A 23,671-nucleotide genomic window follows, 5' to 3' on the forward strand; every position below is an offset into this window, starting at 1 on the left:
CCTCCTTTATGAGTGAGAAAAAAAACTCCCCCAAAATTTGTTTAAAATTGTTGGAGAAGGCAAAATAACTCCTTCATCTCTAGAATATTCTCTGGACCTTGAGTAGTTACTATCCCACTTTCTCTGCACTCATGAATTTGGGTTAAAAATACACACACACAGGTACCCAAACATGCTGATGAGTAGAGCTGGCTGTCACTTAGGAGTGGGTGATTCTATTTACTGGGACAAGGAAGCCTGGGGGAGGAGTGGGTTTGGAGAAAGGCGAATTGGAAAGGTGCTTGGCCCAGAGTAGAAACTCGCTATTTATGGAATGAAAGAATGAATGAAATGCTGGTAGGCATAGAGCTGTAGGAACTGAGCTGTGTGTATCCGGGTGCAGGAGGTGGGAGAACTTACTGTAACCATCCAAGATGAGCAGAGATCCAGGCTTTGGTTGCGGTGTATGTGCTGTGAGGTGGGCGCTGCTGGCGGGAACTGTGTTGGGGTGTGTATGCACTGCTTGGGAGTGCAGGCAAGACACGGCGGGTTTCTGGACTACAGTCTAACTAAGTGAGAATGTGGCTGTCCATGGAGGAACATGGGAAGAGCTTTGTTACAAACCCAAAGGCCTGAGCACTAGTCATAGTTCTGTCACTCGTATGCTCTGTGACCTGGGAGAGAGAACTGCTTAGGACCTCAGAATCTCTGTTTCCCCATCTTTGAAATGGGAAGAATACGAGCTGCCCTTCCTGGTCCACAGGCTTATTGTGGGGTGTGTATGAGGACACGGGTGCATGGATTGGAGATATGTGTGATTTTAGGTATGAAGGTATGTTAATGATTCTGATGGGATGTGAATCTGGATCTCTGTATGTATGAGTGGAGAAGCGAAGAGGAAATTGAAGTGTGTATCTGATTTGTGTGGGAATTCGAGGTTGGGTCTGTCTTTTGCCTGCCCTCTGTGTGAGTGTGTGTGTATGTGTGTGTATGTGTGCATGCACACACATGTGCATACAAAAAAGAGAGAGAGTTCTTCCATATACTTACATTCTTACACAGGTGCTTCTGGAGGGCTGATGTTGAATATTTGAGAATTTGCAAACAGATGGTAGAATGTGCTTTTCCTAGCGTGTGTGCATGCTGCCTGACTAGAGTCTGTGCTTCTATTTCTACATGCAGGCACATGCTTCTTGGCACCACCGCCCCATGTGTGCCTCATGGCATTGCAGCTGCTGAGGGGTGCATGCAGTTGGGGAGCTCACAGACATCTCCACAGTGATGTCTGCGTCTTTTCTGTGGGTGCTCATGTGCATTGTGCCTCTTCCAGACACCGAGTAAGACTCAGACCAGCTGCCTGTGCTCCCTCAGCCCACCGTGTATCAGGCTCCTCTCCTCTCCTGTCTTTACCAAGGAAGGAGCAGCATTTGCCAACCTCCCAGGTCCAGGTTGGGCCCATTGGGCCAGACTGGATCTGTCAGTCCAGGAAGTGGGGCAGGCTCACTCTGCACGTATCCCAGGAGTGTTGTCCTCCACCTGAGCACTGACCCTGTGCTGACAGCTTTATTGTTCCATGAGTCCTATTTGCCTTTGCAAATGATGCCCACACCTCTCCCATTGACCTTGTGTTTGAAAGGACACAGCATGTGTGTGTCTGTAGAAGAGATTTTTCCCTGTGCAAGGCTGGGAAGGTGAATACTCTGCTTTACCCAGCTGGACAAACCGAACCTTCAGGGCTCTGGCCAGGGGCTACTGTTTTGCACAGATACGGGGGGTAACACTCACATACTGAAGTGTGTGGATGGCAGCCCTGCCTTTGGCCATGGACTACATTGTGACCTCTGTGGTGTGCATGGCAGAGCATTTGTTCCCTGCATGTTTTGTGAGATTGGAGTGATGAGTTGGGGAGTCACACCTGTGAATATCCTAGAAATGAATGAGGGAAATACAGCTCTTCATCAGGGTTTCCAAAATAGGCCTCTGGAGGATAGTTAGGTGAAATTGTGAGTGCCAGTGGGGCATGGCGATGGAGCATCTGAAGCTGTTGACTCTGTGAAATGGTATATCCTCTGTGTCTCTGCATGCCTGCTTCAAAAACTGGATCGGTGTGTTTGCACAGAGCAAGGAATCCAAAGGCACTCCCTTGGAGAGTTGAAGGTTGGGAGTCTGCAGAGGGCAGCAGGCACGTGGAGAATGTACAGGCATGTGGGGGACTCTGTGCCTCTCCCTGGAAATCGGCTGGTGGCTGTGGGGCTTGCGGTTCCAAGAGGCTGGGGTGGACTGAACCTGTTCGTTTTTCTTTCCCAGAAGAGACAGAAGGAGAAGACACCACATGTCGATGTGGGAGCCACGCAGCAGCCACCTGTATGTGTGTACCAGTTTGCGTGTTTGTGAGTGGTTATGTGTGGGTGCGGGGACACTGTGTCTCTGTCCTTGCCATGGACAAAGTGGCACTGGGTGTGCATGTCAGTGTGTGCCGTGGTGTGTGCGTGTGTGCTCCATGCACATGGTCTGTGGATATGCCCTCTGCACCTTTCAACGTGTGCTTATATCAGTGTGTGTCTCAGGTATGTAACTCTGTGTGTTGTTCGCTCTTCTGTGTGGCCTGTGAGTGGGCATGTGTTGGCGTGGGTAATTAGTGTTGGTGGGTGTGCCTTTCACGTAGGCGGTTGTATACAGCTACATGTGGGCCTCAGTGATGGTGCGTGTGGGCACATGTGAGCATCCCCTTAGCAGTTTGTAGGCGTGTGCCCACGGGTACACGTGAGTGAAGGAGCAGGTAACTACCCTTCTGCCTGTGGGAGCCCGCTGCTGTGTGCTCCTGTGTGTGTCACGTTTGTGTGTTCCTGCTGCCACGGGAAAGCTCCTCTAGGCCCCTGAGCTGAAATGTTCAGCAGTGGTTTTGAGTACGAGCTGCTGGTGGTTTCTGCCCGTACAGCCCCCGGTGGTTTTATTGGCTGTTGTGGAAGAGACCCACAGCACTCTTTTTGAGGGTGATGCCGGGACTTTTTGTTGCGTGGTCTGCTGGTCACTGTCCTCACCCTTTGTGGTATCTGACCCTTGTACTTCTTGCAATCCCAGGCTAGAATCTGAAAGGGAAAGGAGAAGGGGGAGCAAGAGGAAGAAAGGTCTCTGACCTTGAATTAAGGGCCAGTGGTGGGCACGGAGTGGGTACAGTTTGATGCCCTGAAAGCAAAGGAGGGAAGGGGAGGGAAGACCTGGTAAGCCTGTGCACCACAGCACTACCGGCCTTGGGGACTGGGAACTCCACCCTGGGTGATCCCACCCCTCACCCCCAGCCCTCAGCTACTGCAGAGCAGGGCTTACAGAGGGAAGCCCCACAGACTGGGAGGCACTGGTCCAACCGCCTACCATGTGTGGCCCACTCTGCTCCTTGCATCTTTCTGTGCTTCCTGTCTGCAGGTCCTGGGCTCTCCCATTTGCTCCCCCGACCATGTGTCCCACCCTTTTCCCGCGGCCGCTGAGGGCTGGCCCACGCCCCTGTGGCTGCCCTCCCTGGCCTCCAGTGCTCGGCTTCTGACCATGGCCCTCTCCCTTTCTCCTTTGCCAGGAGGGAGCGGAGGCGCCGACACCACATGTCGGTGTGGGAGCAGCGCACCAGCCAGCTGAGAAGGCACATGCAGATGTCCAGCCAGGAGGCTCTCAATAAAGAGGAGGCCCCGCCAATGAACCCCCTCAACCCTCTCAACCCACTGAGCCCCCTCAACCCACTCAACGCCCACCCCAGCCTCTACCGGAGATCAAGGCCCATTGAGGGCCTGGCCCTGGGCCTGGGCCTGGAGAAGTGCGAGGAGGAACGCATCAGCCGTGGCGGATCCCTCAAGGGGGATGGAGGGGATCTCTCGAGTGCCCTGGACAATCAGAGGAGCCCCTTGTCTCTGGGCAAACGGGAGCCGCCGTGGCTGTCCAGGCCCTGTCATGGGAACTGTGACCCGACCCAGCAGGAGGCTGGGGGAGGGGAGACCGTGGTGACCTTCGAGGACCGGGCCAGGCACCGGCAGAGCCAGCGGCGCAGCCGGCACCGCCGCGTGCGGACAGAAGGCAAGGAGCCCACCTCCACCTCCCGGAGCAGGTCTGCCAGCCAGGAGCGGAGTCTGGATGAAGGGGTGTCTACCGAGGGGGAGAAGGACTGTGAGCCCAGGGGCAGCCATGGGGTCAAGGAACCCACAATCCAGGAAGAAGAGCGAGCCCGGGATTTAAGGAGGTAAATTAGTTACAGGAGTGCTCTGGAGGCACATAGCACGACTGGTGGTAGGGATTCTTCAAAATAAGCTTTTCTGAGCTTCAGTTTCCCCTTTTGTGAAATAGGGATGATGCTAATGCAGCCTTTATAAGGTATGTGTAAATATGACAAGTGCTGGGGTCTGTCCCCCGGAAAACCAGGGCCTTTTCTTCCAGGGGTGCTCCTCTTGGGAATGGGTCATGGAGGGATGGATGGGAGTAAGCCAGGGGACCCTGCCCTCAGGTCTTAGCTCCTCTCTGCCTGGCTGGGAGGCGGTGGAAGCCATGCGATCTCCAGCAGGGCTCCTCGGCTCCCCTAACCTTTCCCACTTGCCTGGTGCATCAGAACAGCTTCTTAAGATCTGAGCACCAGCTGTCTCTTGTCTTTTCACAGGACTAACAGTCTGTTGGTGTCCAGAGGCTCTGGGCTGGCAGGAGCCCTCGATGAGGCCAACACACCCCTAGTCCTGCCCCAACCCGAGCTGGAAGTGGGGAAGGATGCAGCGCTGACAGAGCAGGAGCCGGAGGGCAGCAGTGAGCAAGCCCTGCTGGGGGACGTGCATCTGGACATGGGCCGGGCCATCAGCCAGAGTGAGCCTGACCTCTCCTGCTCCACAGCCAACACAGATAAGGCCGCCACTGAGAGCACCAGCGTCACTGTTGCCATCCCTGACGTGGGCCCCTTGGTGGACTCTACAGTGGTGCACAGTGAGAACACAGTCCCTGTTCCCCTGTCTGCCTCTCCCCCTTTGCCCACATTGCCCATCCCACCCAGAGCTGGGGAGCGAGATGGCTCAGGAGTCATCCCAGTAAAGCTGCGTGGAAAACCCCACCAGCAGGATGAAATCTTTCTTCAACAAGAGGAAGATAGTGGCAGTTTTATCCTGGTTTTCAGGAAAAATAAGTTAGCATTTTCTCAATGTTAAGTTTTGCCCATAAAATTTCCTTAGGCCTTTGGGCCCTGTGAGTACCCTAGAGTCTTCAGAGAGATCACAGGTGGTTTTGTACCCAGTTATGTATTCGGCTCTTTGATTGATCGTGTGACTGTCTGGTGGCATTCTCAGGACATCCAAGCTGCTGCCTGGCCAAGTTAGGGAGACTCTGATGAAGCCAAAGATGTCAGCGGGGCTGGGCTGGCCCTGGCTCTGCTCAGGGCCGGCCTCCAAAAAACCTCTGCATCTCTCGAGGCCTCAGTTTGCCCTCTACAAAGTGAAAGCACAGAACCAGATGATGTCAGAGGTCTTTCCGTGCTAACGTTTTATGACTCTATTACTCTTATCTACTCTTTTCCTCCTAGGAGCTTTTAGTCACACTTTCTCTCACAGTTCCCTCAGGCAATGGATGTTCATCTACAGACCTTAAAGGGAAACACAGCAAAAAAGCACTTAACCTACACCGTATTCCTGCCTAACCCTGAATCCCTGCCTGATGCCACACCCCATCCCTGCCTTAACCCTATGTCCTGTCCCTGCCCTAACCCCACCCCTCACCCCCACCCCATCCCTACCCTAACCTTACCCCATCTATGCATTAATCCTGCCTCCTGCCCCATGGTCACCGAATTGTGACCGCAAGATTCCACCCCTGCTTTTATTTCCTCCCTGACTTTTTCCATATTTTTCTCTTTTGACAGGACAGCCTCCTCTCCCTGCTCTTCTTTCTTCAACTGCCCCATCTCCGTTCCTTCACCTTCTCTACACTCACAATGCCAATACTACTTAAGAAGCGAAATCTCCCGTGTCTGGTGCCTCTGGGGTTGGCTGGGGAGTGTCTCAGGATCTCAGACCCACAGCCTTTTGGTGTCTGTTGAATTTTATACTCTAATAAATACGTGTTTGAATCCTCTTTTATGAGAAACAACCTTAGGAAGGTTTGACCCTCCCTCTGTTGCCCTTCTCGGGCTGGTTCTTCTCGAGCATGGCCTTGGTTGTGGGTAAGAGTGTGTTATCAGAGGTCTTTGGATATTTTGTATGGCTTACCTTTTGGAAGGACTCTGAAGGGGACAGAACCTCAGAGGTTTGCTGCTTACACAAGGTTCCAGGGTGGAGTCACTCACTGAATGGGAACCGTGGGAGAGGTTGACTGGTCCCTTGCCCCACTCTGACAGATGCACCCTCTCTGCCGCTTACCCCACACTGTGACTTGAGTGCAGAAACAGCAGCGGCCCAAGAGCTCCCCTCAGTCTCTGGCTCTTCATCCTCTCAATCCTGGAAGCCGGTCATGGGCCCATATTCACATGAATATTGCATCCTCATTTCTGCATAATCATGGCTGGAAAAAGCACAGCCAGAAAGGCAGCCTCCAACAGAGTAATGATTTCTTCAAATCTTCCATTGTAGTGGGGTTTCGTTGAAAGGATACAGAATTTTGAATTGTGAGCCCATACTAGCTGAATAACCTCAGGATAGGTCTTTGAGTTCCCTGAACTTTGCTTTTCCCATCTATATATTGGGAATAATAATACATGTCGCTTAGGGTGTTTTGATATGAAAATTCAGTAAGCAAATATACACAAAGAATTAAGATTTTAGATATAAATAAATTTCATAAACTTTACAACAGAAACAGCCATTCTGTTTACTCTCCTGTTACCTGGGGAAACATGACTATTATTATTTGTATGGCAAAAAAGGCTACAGCACGTAAAATGAGGGCAAGGATAAGGCTAGGAGGAGAGCAGGGCTTAAGTCAGTGTAATCTAACAAACACCCTGAGGTTTGCAGGACACCTTGCTGGGGACGATCCTGTAGCCATTTCCCGCCCTCTCCGTCCCCTCCCCAGTGGAAAATGCAGGGCTCCATTCCCGCATGTAGCAAAGTTTCTGAAGATTTCAACCTGTTCCTCTTGCAGTTAGCAACAAGACGGATGGAGAAGCCAGTCCCCTGAAGGAGGCGGAGATCAAAGAGGAGGAGGAGGAGGAGGTGGAGAAGAAGCAGCAGAAGAAGGAGAAGCGTGAGACGGGCAAAGCCATGGTGCCCCACAGCTCTATGTTCATCTTCAGCACCACCAACCCGTAAGACCCACCCCCCATGGCCCCCCTTTGGTGCCAGGGTACACAACCTGGGTTTGAGCCAGGGCAGGGTGATGAGGAGGACGAGAGAAGAGCACCCAGTCATCTTCCTGATCCTTCCCATTGGGATGTGGCCAGACATCTGAAGCACCCAGTGCTCACTGGCTGACGTGGGTCATGGGATTGAACAGCCTCTGAACTGTGTGCCCATAGTCTAAAGACTATTTTAAGACAAGAAAGCATGAGAATGTCATCAGGAAAGGACCCTTCTCCTATTCTTTGGTTAGTAGGTGGCGTGAGGGGGATGGGGAGGAAGGAAGTCTCCTTGGGATGTGTCACCAAATATATCCAGAGGTGGACAGAGCTGACAACGTGGAGCCTGGAATGATTAGATCGTCCACTGGAGTTTAGGTGTACTGGGTCCCATTGCCCTACATATGGATTTTGAAATGGACGTGTTCCTCAGAGCAGAGGTAGGGGCATGAGATGGGGATGGCAGAGAAGAGTCTGGAAGGTTTGATTCAGGTAAGATGGAATTTTGAAAGAGAAACTGCCTTCTGCCCTGGAAGTGAGCAAGATGTACACATAGACCAGCTTCTGAGGCTAGGAAGGCAAGAAGGCTTTCAGAGGCCACATGGGCCTTGTTCAGGCAGGGCTCTGGGAAAGAGGGAACCTGGCCTAAGGTATGTCAAGGGCACGCGAGGCCAGAATGCTATCTGTAGAATATAGTCGCTTTAATTGCAATGCCTGGAGCTAATGAAAACCTGTTGCTGCTTTCATCAGGAATCTTAGAATCAAGGTGTATTTTTATGTTTCTTGGTTCTTCTGATTTCCTTGCTATGCCCCCATTTCTGTACAGTAGAGGAGCAGACATTGAGATCCAGTGGAGGGCACCATGTAGCCACCCTGAGCGTGTGTAGTCTGGTGCTGGCTGCTCCCCGTGGCTCAGACATGCTTGCAGATAATGTATCTTGGCTTGCGTACTGCAGCCTCTAACCAATCTGATTACCTTCCCCCACGGGGGCTTTAAATCAAAGGTGGTGCCTGAGAAATTAAATTGCTCTTCCCATGGCTTCCTCTGGCCAGGGCCTGGCTGTCTAGAAGAGGTTGATGTACGTGGGGGTGGGGAGTACAGGATGGGGATGGGGATGGGAGGGAAGCGGGGCCAGCTCAGTGGGCTCATCCACCCTTCAGGATTCGCAGGGCCTGCCACTACATCGTGAACCTGCGCTACTTTGAGATGTGCATTCTCCTGGTCATCGCAGCCAGCAGCATTGCCCTGGCAGCCGAGGACCCTGTCCTGACCAACTCGGAGCGCAACAAAGTGGGTGCACAGGGGCCATTTTCCAGCCTCGATAGAGCCCTGGTACCCACCCCACCCCATGCCCTCCGCATCCCTCTCCCTGTCCCACCCCTACTTCCCAACCACGCTGTGTGCCTTTATGCTTCATGGTGGACCTTACACCCAGAGCCACCCAGGGCTTTGAAGTGGGTCTGCAGTCACCCATGGGCTTGGATGTGGGATCTGACCTAAGGTCATGGGTGATGTGTTTGAAGTTGGGCAGCTCTACCACAGGAAGTTGAGACATCTCCTGGAGGTCCCAAGGGTGTATATCAGGAGGTATGAGGGAGGTGAGGAAGATTGCAACTGACAAGGATTCAGGTCCTGAGAGAGAGATTTGTGGGACAATTCAGACCCAAGAAGTTAAGTTCTGGCCAAGGGGAGGGAAGGGCCAAGGACTGGCCAGCGGGTCATGCAGTTCCAGCAGTATCCATGGCTCCTCTCCTCCCTGCATCCAACGAGCAGTTACGATGAGTGGGGTTGGGGGGCTGCGTGTGTCCATGGGCAGACGGGCATGTGTATAGCCTGGTGGCCTCACACGATCCCCCTCCCTCCTCCATGCGTGTCTTACAGGTCCTGAGGTATTTTGACTATGTTTTCACTGGCGTGTTCACCTTCGAGATGGTTATAAAGGTAAAAGCCTCCAGAGAACACCTGGGCTCTGGGGTTTGGATGGGTCACCTGTCTGCTCCTCTAGTGTAGTGCCCTTCCCCAATGCTGTCATCTACCGGCCAATGACAGAACCTCAGAGGGCCTCTGCCGACCCCTCCTCTGGCCTCAGAATCCTGATACAGTCTGTCTTGGCACAACATGACTGCATGGACCTGTTTGGACTGGTGCAGACCTGTGGATGTGGCCCAGGGAGGAGCCTGGCCCATTCTCAGGCAGGCAGTGGGAGTGTAGACAGACTTGGGGACCACAGTCACCTCCCCAACTGCTTCCTGATTTAAACTTGGGTACGTGTCAAGGAGGCAAAGGGTTAGGGAGAGATGAATCTTCCCAGACTCCATCTAGTCCTAACCACACTCACTGCCCTCTAGTCTGTTCCCCACCACCCTAACTTCCCACATTTCTATCTTGTTCCCAGTCTCACCCATCTGGGATTTTTCCCATCTGTGTGTGTGTGGCGACGCCCGGTGCTCTGAACCACTAATGAGGGGAGAAATGTGGCAGGGTTCTTTCAGAACCAAGGAGTCTAATTGAACCCTGGTGGCTATGAGAAGGGACCTCAGGCCTCATAGTTAAGCAGAGAGAGCCTGTGAAACCTGCCCTCCTGCTCTTCAGGTCCCCAGGGAGGTTTGCTTGTGGAGATGATGGCAGTGGAGACATTGTCATGGGGAGCCCAGAGCTCAGGGTGCACATTGCTGGCACCTCCTGGTTCATCTGTGGCTGTTCACATCCTTCTCCTGCAGATGATAGACCAGGGCTTGATCCTGCAGGATGGGTCCTACTTCCGAGACCTGTGGAACATCCTGGACTTTGTGGTGGTAGTTGGCGCATTGGTGGCCTTTGCTTTGGCGTAAGTAACTTTTTTCTTGTTCGGTTCCCTTCCCTTCCTTGTTCCTGAGACTCTGGCTGATTTGAGGCCTACTCCAGGACCAGCCTGAGAAACAGTTCACTGAGAGTGGTGCCACAGAATGCTACCCTGGAAATCTGCTTCCCAGTTGCCGTCAGCAGAGCTCCTAAGAGCCTTACGGCTTCAGCTCACATGCCCTCAAGGGTACGACTGGTGAAGGAGCAGGAGAGAGAGTCACTAGGGAGAAGTCAGAGGCCCTGGAGTTCCTTTCTTGGAGATGAGCAAGCATGGGCAGGTGCTCACCTGCGTGGGGCAGTGCCTCCATGAGCTCAGGGCAGGACCCAGGGATGGACAGCTGATGTCCCCTTTCATTTCTTGATTCTATCAAACAAAGGATTAGCTTGCAAGAAAAATGCAGAGGGTAGAGCAAAGTTGGGGGCCACAGAATCCTGGGCATGGGGAGATTCTCTGCGCATGAGCAGGGGTACCCCAGAGCTATTCCTGGGCTGTAAGAACCATGTTAATATGATTAACTCCAGAAGGAAAGACTTTCCCAACCTTCCTTGATAACACTTAGAAAAACAGTCTTAAACCATTCAGGTGACTAAACCCTGTTCCTTACATTTGAGGAATTTTTTTTCAATCATTGATCCAGGTGTAGCGGGTCAAAACCACATTTTGGCATTTCCTGTGGAATTTAGCCAAGGAAAGGGCTCTCCCAGCCCCCCAGGGTGTAGATGGGAAATAGGCATGTTGTCAGGGCCGTTTGCCTAAGCTGGTGTGTTGAGTGCCCCATAAGATGAATGGCAGCCTTTTGGACTCTGTCTGTCCCTTGCTTCACTGCCAGAGTAGCTTCACCCTCTTCTGGGTGGCATAGAATTCCCTCCAGCCTCTCTGAGGACAAGAGGAAGCTAAGTCTTCTAAGCAAGGCTGCCTGCACTATGTGATGGGGCAGAAGGAGAGCTTTTGGGAACTGCCCTCATTGATGGCAGCTACAAAATGGAAGGAACAAAATCCTTCCATAGGTTTGACCTCCCCCAGGCCAAGTAGTGGTCAGAAAGGAACCATCCATCCCACCTTCTCCCCAAGCACCGTCAGCTTCTATCCCTGTCCATTCTAGCAGAGAAAAAGGTAGGGTGAGAGTTAAGAAGGAATGTTCCTCAAGTGGCCACGGGTAGGGAGCTCCATGTCTATAGGAGGGTTGACAGGTCTCCAGCTGTGGTAAGAATTTAAGATGTCCCAGAACCTGGAAGTGGACTGTGTCCATTGCTGCCCAGTCATGGGGAACCCTCCAAAGGAGAGCCGGATAGAGTGTGGCTTGTGACCCTGATCTGGGCTGGCAGTCAGGGCAACTCCAGTGTCCCTTGGCCCCATGTGCACCAGTGTATTAACCCCATTAGAGTCACATGGAATCATCTGTGCTCCTCACAACAAGAAAGCCTCCTATTAGATGAGGTTGAGCTGTTCCCAAGGAAATTTCACAAAAGCATTGTATTTTCCCAAGCATCCAGATGCTGTACGGATTCTCACGGCGAGCTAAATATCAAGGCACCTCTGGCTCTACCGAGAGGACTCCCAGCTCCTCTTCCTACTCTTCTTTGAAAGAAGCGTTAAAGTCGCCTCTGTCCTAAGGAGGCCCACCTTTTCTGTTAGAGATGAATATTACTCTTGGGTTTTTAAAAGGTCAGGTTCCCTTCTCATTTTATCAGTTCATTTCCACGCATTGTTGGCCATAATGTTCTTTCTTATTTTGATCTCAGTAAAATAATTTGTCTCTCTTTGAAGAAATAAAGAACGAGGAGAGAGAAGCACAGAAGAACCGCCCCCTCCCCCCCATCTTTAGGAAGAACAGAGGGCCTTGGGGGTGACAGGGCAGAGTGGGAGGGGGGATGTGGCCTGTGGAGCCAGGCAGACCCTGGTTCGAATCCCAGCCCCTCTACTTACCACTTTCATGTCCTGGAGCAACATAACAAGACATTAACCCTCTTAACCTCAGTTTCTCATCTCTGAAACAGAGGCAAAATCATGTGTGTAAAGTGCTTCGCACAGGGCCTGACCAGTGTGAGTGAGCAATAAATGTTAATTCCCTTCCTTTTCCTTCTTTTCTCCCGTGACATCATGAAGTCCAAATCTCAGACCAAAGTGTATGTTGATGCATAACACATGCAAATAAATGAGATGAACACAGGCTGGTTTGCAAGACTTGGTTGTTTTACACACACACACCCCCACACCCACCCCAGGCCTGTGCCTGTGTGCCTGGAAACCAGGCAGGTGTGTTGGTGACCGTGGGGAGGAGGTATACTTTAGAGGAGAACTCTGCATGCCTGCCCCGTTTCCACAGTCCAGCTGTCTCTCCTCAGATCCAGAGCAATGACGACGGGCTGGAGGGTTGTCACCTGTCTTGTTCTTTTTTTGTGTCCTCTGAAACATGGTGGTGGTGGCTTTGGTGCTGGCGGCAGGGGAAGCCTTAACAGCCCCGGAGCCGAAGCCTCTCTGTTGGTCCTCAGATCAGGTACAGTTCAGGGAATCCAGGAGTCCCCTGGTTCTGGGATCCACGCTTATGTGATGGATTGAGTGTCATAATCTATCACTTGCTTTTAGTGATGTCACTTCTTGAACTTGTTCATTTTTCTCCGAAATGTAAATGGTACTTGCTCATCCTTCTCCATCCACCAGCTCTTTTGTTATCATCCTTCTAAGCTTGCCATGCACATTTCCTCTCCCCTTTCTCCTGCTTGTGGAACAGACTCACACGTCCCCTTCTGTGGCCTTCGTCATGTTTGCTGAGGTTCAGGTAATGCTTTCTCTCGCTCGTGTGCCCGCACTTCCTAACTCTATTCTCTACTTTTCCTCATTAAGGGCACCAGAGAATTCAGCTCTCCCATCACTTTGGTGGGGTTAGCCAGAGTCCTGCCTGCCAGCAGAGGGACGGCCTGGCCTGGGGCAGACAGCAGAATAAAGCCTATGTCCCAGTGGGGGGCTATGACCAGGGGCTTAGGCCGACAGGAAACCAAATGTGGGTTTTTCTACAGGCTTTTCAAGGATCTCCCTCCTTGTAGTTACGACTCTCGTTATTGTATGCCATATATTTGCCCCCGGGAGTGTCCACCATTCAGAGAACCTTACTCCTGCCTTCTCCTAAAGGAGAGTCCCCCCTCCTTGAAACTGAACCTTAGCCTACTAAGGCTTCTGCAAAGGCCGTTGCTCATTTTAAGCAGAACTGATGGTGATTGCCATGGTAACACCTTTATGTGGCTCCTCAGAAATCAGAGGTCACTTGGCATCCCTTCTACCACAGCCAGCCAGAGCCTTCTCAGAACCCAGCCCAAATCCCAAGAGCAAGGCCCCTAACCAACGGGAGGGAAGGGCCTCTAGCTGAATTCTCAAAGAAAGCCGCGTGGCCCCCTGAGCCCTCCTGCGGAGGTCTGCACTGGCACCATGTATGTTTTCTATAAGCATATATGTGGTTTATGTAGTGGCCGAAGAGAACTCTCTCTTCTCCATAGCTGCATCCGTCAAGTGAAGGGATTCTTTATAATGTAAACCTGATGAATGCCATTTGGGAACTTTATTGACTTTCGAGCAGGAGGGGAAGGGGATTTATTTTATAAGCCTGGGCATACCAAGTTGTAAGAAAATAAACGGAAAGATACTCATATCGCACCTTTCCTGTTCTTCCCAGTCCACTTTTACATTATAAAGCATTTATAAGGACACTCGGCTCTCCTTCCTTAAGCCCAGGGCCTGTGTAGGGAGGTGGGCAGAGTTTGGCAGAGGTTGGGTACGCCTCTCTCTATTCCACTGCCATCACAACACCCCACTTTCTGGGCCATATGGAGACAGAGTGTTTGCCAACTATAAATGTCCCAACTGTGCCTTTTCCTCGTTGAGGTTTCAGGAAAAGTCTGGTGAGTGACTTGGTTTATGAAACCTTTCTCTTTTACCTTTTTCTATCTGAAAAAGATGGATTCTTCTCTTTGATGATTATTTTACACGGAAGGACCAGAAATTGCTTTTGCCAGTTTCCTCACAGCCTGTTGCCATCACTTCTGCCTCCCAGCCTCCTGGGTGGGAAAGCAGAGATGGTTCCAGCCTTGGCATTTCTGGGTATCTGCACAGCAGGCATATGCCTTTTGGGGCACCCCCCGCCGCCAGAGTTAGCTCCTTTGGAGGGGAGTCATGTGGCCACTATGCCAGATTGAGTTCATGAGCCTTATAGGATCCCGCACAGTAATGGTGATGCTGTCTGGCCCTAGGTTTCATGTCTTCAGTGTTTAGTGAAAGGCTTTGGGCAGGTAGGTGGGTGGGGACAGCACCTTGGGAGGGAGTGCAGGAGAGGATTAGAAATGTGTCTGTGGTCCTGAACTCCAACACAGGCCCCTCAGCTTCTGTACCTCCCTTGCTCTACAAGTTACTTGACTGGCTCAGATCAAGTCGCCAAGTGAGATCTCTTGGGTTGGATTCTAAATAGTAAACTCACGGCTTATAAGGGCTTGTCAGCACCAACAGTTTAAAAGAAAAATAACTAGCAGTTCTGCTCCCACCTCCTCCCCCACTTGGGCCTGTGCATCAGTCAGAGTCATGCAGGCTCTCTGGTAGCGGATGCCAAAGCTTCCCATTGCCGTTCACCATCATAGCAGGGCACGAGGTAAGGTCAGGACTCCCTGGCATGCAGGGGATCTGGATCACAGCCGCACTTGGCCTTTCATTATTCAGTCTTTAGCCAGAAAGGAAAAACATGAGTCAATCTGCCTCTTGATGCCAGAAGAAACCGGAATTCCCACATTAGCTTTTATTACATTCTTTTCATTGAAGTATGTCACTTTCCTGACACTTGACACTCTGCCCTAGTCTCTAAGATGAATAAAGTCTTTTGAATGCATTCAGAACCAGCCATCGTGGCAGAGCCGGTTCTGAATGCATTCAGTGAAATACACAGGCACAGACAATTTTAGACTTGGAAGGGCCCTAAGGAGCCACAGAATAGGATACTTTGGTTCTGGTTTTGCACTTGGGGCTTTGTGTTTGTGAAGATGTGAATGAGCACGTGTGAGAAAGGAGTAACTATTTAGAATTGAAAAGCTAGCATGTGCTTACGCTCAACAGAGCCTAATAACAATAGAAGTGACATTCCGCCCTGCGCCTTGCTCACCCGTCCTCCTGTTCTTCACTCCCTGTGCATGTCTCAGGCAGGCCCCCTCTAACTTCAGGCTTTGCCTTTGGGGCTTCGCCTTTGGGGCTTCTTTCTTGACAGCCTCCATTCTTCTGGAACTGAAAGGGGAGTCTCCCAAAGGAAGCTGTGACTACACATTAGTCTTGTAGGGGAAGAAAAAAGAGTGGACAAAGTCCTGCTTCATGCATAGAAGACCCATTTACCACTGAGCCAGACAGGTCATCCAGTTCCCCTGCTCTGTGGAAGCGAATGAAGGATTAAAATTAAATTTAGCCGTCAGGTAGCCCATTAGCTGTGGATTTAGGATGCCGGCTGAGCTGGAATTGGAAATTTCCAGCAGAGAGGAGATAGAAGGATGTTGTTCCTCGAGACTCCAGCTTTAGGAGTCACCTTGAGAGTGACTTTACCTGACTTTGTGCCCAGGCAGGGACACTAAAGATGATTAATGGCCGTGGACTCTTGGGGTGCTCACTGCTTTGTTATACCCTAGCAGCCTTGAAAATGGGCTTTGGGAGGGAATAAGGAGGGTCAGTGTGAGAGCCACATGGAGGGAGTATCTGAGAGAGAGAAGTTGCTAATCTACCTGCTCTTGGCATTAAGCCTCAGCTCGTATGTTTTTTGATGAGCACTGGAAAATGTTGTCTGTTGCGTGTGCCGTTGGTGATGCTGGGGAAGCCTCTGTAGAATGTGTACTTGGAGACCTTTATCATATGAAGGCCATGGGTGTGAGTACCCAAGTATTTCTCTTTACTAAGAAGCACGAATTTGGGAGATGGTTGGTTGTAAATGGGATCTTAGCCTGTGGCCACAGAACCAAGCAAAATGAAATGGTCCAGTCAGAGAACATGGCTCTATCCACGTGGTAACCAACAATTTGGCTAACCAGACTCATGCAAAAATCCCCCTGTACAGGAGGTGAGTCCTCACAGCTGTGTGAAGAGCCCAGTCCTGCAGGATTAGTAGACACCCATCACAGTGCCCTCTGGATTTAAAATTAGGTTTTAGAGTAACTCAGGTCAGAAGATTTCATGATGGGACTTGGGAAGTATCAGCTCGGATCGTGTGACTTGCCAGCCATCTGCTTAATCCATACTCACAGAGGCACAGCCTAGCATTACGAATTAGTCTCCAGCTGGGGGAATGTGTTGGCTGGACTTCAGGCTGCACCAAGGCCTTAGGAAGATCAGCAGATGAGGGGTCTTTGGATATGTTTAGAATATGAAGACTAAGAAGCAAGACAAATCAGGTCACCAGATTGAATAACAATACTGCTAGGAGACAGTTATATGCTTTGATGTCTCCTGCTCCTTCTCAGTGCTTGGACAAAAATACCTTCCAGTTAGAGTATAGTGCTGTGTTTTGCAAAGGAGGAAGTTTGCAAAGGTAATGATGAGTGTGTCCAGGGAGCTGGTTGAGGTCCATGTGCAAGAAGGAAAGGATTCTGCACTAGTCACTTAGCAAAGAGCTAGTGCTTTGGTCACAGGGCAAAGAAAGATGACAGGGTCACAAAGGATTTAGGGCTCATGGGTAACCCCAAGAGATGCTGAGGTATGGGTCAGGAGGGAAATAATCCCCAAATGGCAGCAGCTAAGCAGTGACAAGGTCAAAGTGCTGAATTTAGATTCTTCACACAAACAGATGAACTAGCCTTACCAACAGGTCCTAAAGAGTTCACTCTCCAGAGACAAGCATTGCCAAGGCAAAGGAGGAAACTTCTGCCTCATTTCCATGGGTCTTTAGAATTTTTAAAGTGCTTTCACACTCTTTACTTAATTTATCATTTGATAGTCCTGTTTTACCGTTGAGAAATGGATTGTCTGAAGCTTGACTAGTTTGACTCATTTGAATAGTAAGCCCCAAAGCCAGTTCTTAAACAACTCATGTTTTTGATTTCTAGTTCAGGGCTTTCTCCAATACATCAAGCTTTCTTCCACCTCTGATGTTCTGGTTAGTTCTGAGCCATTAACCTGTGTAAACTCAAAGTGGTAGCTTGGTATGGGTCTCTCCCCAGCCTGTAGATCCTTCTGTCTCTGCCTGGAGACAGACAAGACCTGTGGGCCAGATGGAGAAAGGCATCCCTGTCCTTGTCCATCTTGCTGTTCCATCTGTACCTGTTTCCTCCCATGAGCCCTTGCAGACCCTAGGCTGATCAAGGATACTGGGATAGAGAGCTCACTATTTGAGTTCAGGAACTACTGGCTTCTTTTGCTGTTCCCTTCTCTGGTTAAAACCCTCCAGTGGTTCCTGTATGAAAAGGCACTGTAACATCGTAAATAAGAGCATAGGTTTCAGAGTCAGGTAAGCTTAGGTCTGAATCCCAGCACTACTAATTATTAGCTGCCTTAAATCTCTGAGACTCTACTTGTTCATCTGTAAGTAGAAATTTTAAAAAACTGTATTTTGCTCTTGTGAGAATTAAATAAGGTAAAATATATTCAGTGTCCACTATAGTGCCAAACACTTAGTAAATGCATAATAAACAGTAGTTGTTATTGCCTATCAAATAATAGTCTAGACATTTTAGCAAGGCTCAAGGCTCCTCATATCATGACCCCTCCTCTATCCTTACACTCCAGCAAGCGTGTCCATTCCCCTTCCAAGAGATGCCTTCAAATCCTTATGCTCTTCCCTCCTGGGCTCGTGAGGGAGGGCAGAGGGCCATTCCACTTCAAGGAGGAAGGATTCTTCAGAGCCTGGTGTCCCTGCCCTGCCCACCTTGGAAGGAGAGTCAGTTCCTAGCAGAAACCAATTTGAGAGCATGAACTTTGAGAAAAGGGGGACCAGGAAACTGAAGAGCAAGATTACAGTGAATGATGAGTGATAACACATGAAAGATCTGGAGGGCAACTTGACAGTTGAGCTGGAAAATTCTCATCTTTTACTGATGAGACATAAGAGAAATGTGGCATTTTTTTTCTGGAGAGCAGTGAGGACTGTACCAAATAAGTAGGAAATAAATGGTAAAATGAGTGGCCCAATTGAGTCCCAATTAAAGTGGGACCAGCACATCCTAGCATGTGAAATTACCCTCAAATGTTAACATTACAGTCAATTTTTAAACCTGGTAAAATTTCGCTAATTAGCTAAGCAGTGTAAAAAAATTCTGAGTGTACATTTAGTAGCAAAGACTAGCAAAGTGTTATCAAATGATTATATTTAAATGATTTGTGAAAAGCATAGAAATTATTTCTAAAACCATGTGCCGCAATTAAAGTGCTTGAAGAGTTTGTCCTCTTAGTTTGGTAAAACATCCTCCTTGCAATCTTGTTGACTTTGATAATGGCTTGAATAACTCTTATATCATGGATTTGGGAAAGGTAGTTTGGCCCAGCCCATGTGTAAATTATGACATATTTTAATTAATGGAGGCTAAATTGTTGAGACTTGTCCTGCCTCTGTGGCTTTGTTATCCTGTATTCCTTTCATTTCAAATGATAATTTTCAAATTAGTGCTGAACATATATTAACAAAACTGAGAATACAAGCGTGCTTTTCTGCAACCACTCAAAATCATAGCTTTTCAGTGGCTCATCTGCAGTAAGAGAACTGTTGGAAAGTTGTGCAGAGCAATGACTAATCTTTATTTTACTTTTGGCCTGTGTCTGATTACTATCCCTGGCTCAGATTTGTGGGAGTCAGAATGGGACAAGTAGCACCCCCTTACAGCACATTGGCAGCTACAATCAGCTGTTAAGAGCAGAGTGTACCATCAAGGAACCCCATTTTCCACAACAAGGGACACACACACAGACACACACACACACACTGGTCAGAGATCCCCTTTGTTCCACAGCATGATATTTTATACTATGATTCTGGGGCAAAATTAATTGTAGAGAGCAAATTCTGTTCTTTATCTAGGTGTGTAGGAGGAGCAAGAATTATTGAGCCTTCCTTCATAGGATGGGTGTCAATGAGTATGAACCTTTGAGAACTCATTCAGGTGCTACTGGACATAAAGGTCTCAGGGTTAAGGACTTGGGCTAAACGAAATGCGGAACCCTGGAGTGTGTGACCCTGGGCCACCTGCCCATCCGTTGATCTCCCTTTGCCCTCTCATTTTAGGGATACGGAAGATTCTCCCTTAGCTTTTTCTCAAGATGAATGTAGCCTGGGGAAAAGAGGGTGACCTATGTAGTTGTTTCGGTAAAATTTTTAATCCAATGATCCCATTTTCCCCATGGCATTTAGCTTGCAATTTATGTTTTCATTTATTCCTTGTTGACTTGAGGCCTTCCCTGCTAGCCTAGGTAAGTTTTAAGAAGTTAGGGACCTCATTTGTTTTGGTCGCAACTGTGTGTCCAGCACCTAGAAGAGTGCCAGACATACATCAAGGACTCCATCAGTGCTGTTATATGAATGCATAAGGGTGTGTTTGGCTCACCTACCCTGTGCCGGTCTCGTGCATGAGAAGACACCATTATAACTGAGGGGAAGATGTTATCTCTGCCCTCTGCACATTTACAGATTATCACAGGAGGCATTTAAAGTTTATAAGGCCTTGGGTTTAATTCCCAAATCACCATTCATTTGGCATTCACAGTGAACATTAATATAGTTTTGAATATGGGATCATTTACTTAGTAAAATGGTCATTAGAAGTCTTTGCTTGTGGCATATGGTGGTATAACATAGGTTTGTGGTGCAGTGAAAAAATTTGGGAAAAGCACCTTCACAGCAACCAGCAACTAAGAACCATAGCCTGAATTCTAGGCGCTTCTTCATAGCAGCAGGCCAGTTCACCCAAGGCACTGTGGCTCACTCATCGAGTGATCTGACACGGGCACATCTTCCTGGGGCTGCAGTTTCCTCTGCAGCCAAGTGGATTTCAGGGATCTTTTCCAGCTCTAGAATTCGGTGAGCTGTTTGACAGAGCCTGGAACCAAAACCTACTGGAGCAGAGGCTGAATGGCTCAGAGCAAGAGCTCCGAGCATCATCCAGACTTGGGTTCAAGTCCCAGCTTGACTTGCTAACACTGGGCACTCACTTAACCTCTCTGAATGTTATCTGCAAAGTGGCGATAGTAATACCTACATCCTAATGTTATTAGGAGGTCCAAAAAAAAGGTTCACTGAAAGTGCTTAGCACAGAGTCCTACCAAGAATAAATATTTAAAAAGTTAGCTCTCATTATTTCTATCTCAAATATTTTATATTCATGCCCTTGCCCTTTTTTGTTCTCGTTGTTAAGCCTCACCGATAGAGCTGGGATGATTTTTCTCCAAGCTGCACTATAAATAGCTGATGATGGACAGTTGGTCATTTAATTTATCAAAAGGCATCCCTTTATGTGACATGAGGACCTTGATTGACAATGCATCTCTCATACTTCGAGATGGTTTTATGGTGTTGCTCCTCTGCACTTTTGAGAGATGTCAGAGTAGCTCTCTCAGACTGATTGTGTGTCCCTCTTCAGAGGAAATCCTTCATAAGCATAAATATGCCACTATGACTTGAAACGCCTTTCCAAGAGACATTTTCTGGCCCCGAGCAGGCATGATTCTCCTAGCCTGGTTTCTTATAAATTCACTGGAAGTAGAAAGAGTTTGTCTGAAGACTACTAAGGAAATGGAAGGAAAAGCCTACATTTAGAAACCTTCCGTTAAACTAGGTTCCATGGAATAAAGTACAAGATGGAGAGTACCATCTAGTTAGAGGCAGCTCCACTGGTGCTTGCAAAGGGCCTTGGCAGGTTGGAGAGGGGAATGTGGAGCAAATGGCGTGCTGGCCCTTCCTTTCACAAAGTGTGTGGACTCCGCAAGTGCCAAGGCTGTAAACAGCATCCCCTGGGCCCAGGCTTCTCCGTTTTCTCTCGTGGTGTGAGGTTCTCTCTCCTCCTGAAGTTTTCTGACTTTTATTTCTCTTCACTCCCCCCCCCCCCCCCCCCCCCCCACTGCTTTCTGCCTTGGATCCTCCATAGGAACGCTTTGGGGTAAATATTTGCTTCTGTTTTCTTTAAGTAAAAACTACAGGGTGGGCGTGGTTTGGAGGAGGGAGAAGTATGGTTGGGAGGGAAGGAGCTGGCTCATTGAGAAAGGAGTGGTGAGTTGATAGGTGGCTCATTGAGAAAGGAGTGGTGAGTTGATAGGAACAGTGAATTTTCACTGATATCCAAGAGAACAAAAATTAGGAGTCGCCAAGCCTTTTTGGGAAGTGATCATTCTTACTGGTATGTATTTGGCTTATATGTTGCCTTTTTAGATAGGTAGATAGATGAGCCTAATATAGTAAAAGAATTTGTAAAATCTACAAAGCCCGTGGATACGAAAGGCCATATCAATGCGATACTTTTGGATTATCTATATTCAGATCTAGAGTTGAATAAAAGTGACTTGTAGGCCATGACCATTAAGACGGTCTTAAAATTCACGTTCTAGGCAATGTCAGCATTCCTCGAATTATATTAAAGGTCTTCCTATCTTGCCTTGTATGAAAGAATTGATGGACTTTGCTCTCCTGCCTGGGGGGTGGGTGTGACAGAAAGGACAGGTAAAAAGCGGGCAGAAGCCCATGTAGTTCCATCTGATGTTGTGGATCCTGTTTCCTCCGATTGTTGGTGTAGTGGTAATCTGGGCCAATGTGAGGCAGGAACCAGAGCCTGAGCTCACGGTTAGAGTCTCATTTCCTACCATCTGCGTGTTTTACAAATTGCAATTGTTTGAATTGAATGCAGAGATCTCAGGGGATGAGCAGGGTGGAGAGAGAAATGCAGGTTGATTTATTCATTTCATTCCTAAAAATAAAAAGGGAAATGTCTTTTATCTATTAGGGGCAAACATTTCCTAGAAGCTGAGCAGGGAGGGTTACTAGCCTTAGGGCAAGGATGAAGGGGCAGGGACAGCGATGTGGGTCTTCTCCAGCTGTGTGGCTCCCTGCAGCTTGCGCTAGGTGCACAGTGCCTGAAACGAGGAGGGACTGCGGAAAGACCCAGCCACACAGAGATCACTGGGGTTTGAGCCAAGGTCCTGGCAAGGAGCCTGCATGACATGCTTTCTCCGGAGCAGGCAGCCCAGCACAACAAGGGTGTCGTGTCCCCACCACCCTTCCTCAGCCTCTTCTCCTCTGAACTAATGAACTGTGCAGAGCTGACAACCCTAGAGCTGAGGAAAGGGCTAAGTCAGGTCCCCTGATGAGACTTACTCTCAATTCAACAAGTATCATTTGAGAGCCTGCTACTGAAGCACTAGATTAGGCACAGTGAGGGTCCGAAGTAGGTGACCAGTCCTGTTCCCTAGTTGATTTGCCTTCCATTTTCAGTTTGCCAGTGTGGTGATGAGCAGCATTACTCTGGCATTAGGGGGAGGAAGTCTTTATTAACAGATGTGCATGGATGCCTCTGTGTGTGCATGTGTGCCTGTTCCACTGTCTTCCACTGTGTGATATACGTGAGTGTGGATGTGCATGCGTGGGTGTGTGTGCATATGAGTGTGCGCACACCCAGGAGTGATTTGAAAGTTTTCTCAGTGCATGTTTTGTGGGGTCTCCCTGAAGGAGTCTACTCTGACCCAATTTCTGGCCTCTTGGATACCTTGCTCCCCCTTTACCCTGTTGCTGGTAATGCAGTAGTGTGAATGTCGCTTTTATTTCTCCCCTGTCCTGTGATTCCCTGGGGGCCTCTCCCCTGCAGAACCAACAAGGGGCGGGACATCAAGACCATCAAGTCTTTGCGGGTGCTCCGAGTTCTGAGGCCACTGAAGACCATCAAGCGCTTGCCCAAGCTTAAGGTAACATTTGCCAAGTTTCTTCCCATCAAATCTCCTTCCATCATCTCTCTGTAGCCTTGGTTGAGTTGCTTTTGGAGAATTGTTTCTGGGAATATTCTTTTTGCTCACACAGGGTCTGAGGTTCTTTGCATCTGCCTGAGCTAAGGGTCTTAGTTTCGAAGGAAAATAACCAATATCCCAAGAAATCTATAAGGGGGCTTTTGCTTTTTGAGTCCAGAGCCAGGTGGTATTTTATACACTTTGCTTGTGGCATGTCATCCAGGAAGAGGCCTCTCTGCCTTTGTCCTGGAGCCTCCTGTGTCTTTAAGGTGGCCCCAGAACACCAAAATGGAAGCCTCAGGGGCCGTCTGTCTGTGTTGTGGTCTGTACACTGGGTCAGGCCAAGTAACCTGGAATGGTTTCTTTCCTCATAATTCTAGAGAAGCAAAGGATTTTCTAGCCCTGACCCTTCATATTTTTGAGGCATAGATAGGCGCATAACTTGCCCAAGGATGCAGAGTCATTTTTGGCAGAAGCAGAGAAGAAATGGGGAAGTGAGCTATCATTAATTAAGTTCTTCCTGTTGCCAGAAGCTGCACTTTCATAAGTACATTATCATGGTTCTCCTGCTCCCTGACCAGTGCCGCCATGCTCAACGCCCCCCCCCCCCCCCCCCCCCCCCCCCCCCCCCCCCCCCCCCCCC

At 49.3% G+C, this 23,671-nt stretch overlaps 1 protein-coding gene across 1 annotated transcript in view; it reads left to right on the top strand.

The window, feature by feature from the left end:
• The window catches only part of CACNA1E (calcium voltage-gated channel subunit alpha1 E), a 407,275-nt gene that overhangs the window by 338,290 nt on the left and 45,314 nt on the right, over positions 1 to 23,671 (top strand). The window contains exons 21-28 of the mRNA XM_046683555.1: positions 2,287 to 2,343; positions 3,551 to 4,204; positions 4,616 to 4,929; positions 7,072 to 7,234; positions 8,426 to 8,555; positions 9,147 to 9,206; positions 9,986 to 10,092; positions 22,893 to 22,989. Coding sequence (XP_046539511.1) covers positions 2,287 to 2,343; positions 3,551 to 4,204; positions 4,616 to 4,929; positions 7,072 to 7,234; positions 8,426 to 8,555; positions 9,147 to 9,206; positions 9,986 to 10,092; positions 22,893 to 22,989 — 1,582 coding nt within the window. The remainder of the gene's footprint in view (positions 1 to 2,286; positions 2,344 to 3,550; positions 4,205 to 4,615; positions 4,930 to 7,071; positions 7,235 to 8,425; positions 8,556 to 9,146; positions 9,207 to 9,985; positions 10,093 to 22,892; positions 22,990 to 23,671) is intronic.

Source organism: Equus quagga, chromosome 13 (assembly GCF_021613505.1).
Source record: "Equus quagga isolate Etosha38 chromosome 13, UCLA_HA_Equagga_1.0, whole genome shotgun sequence".
In the NCBI taxonomy this organism is placed as follows: domain Eukaryota; kingdom Metazoa; phylum Chordata; class Mammalia; order Perissodactyla; family Equidae; genus Equus; species Equus quagga.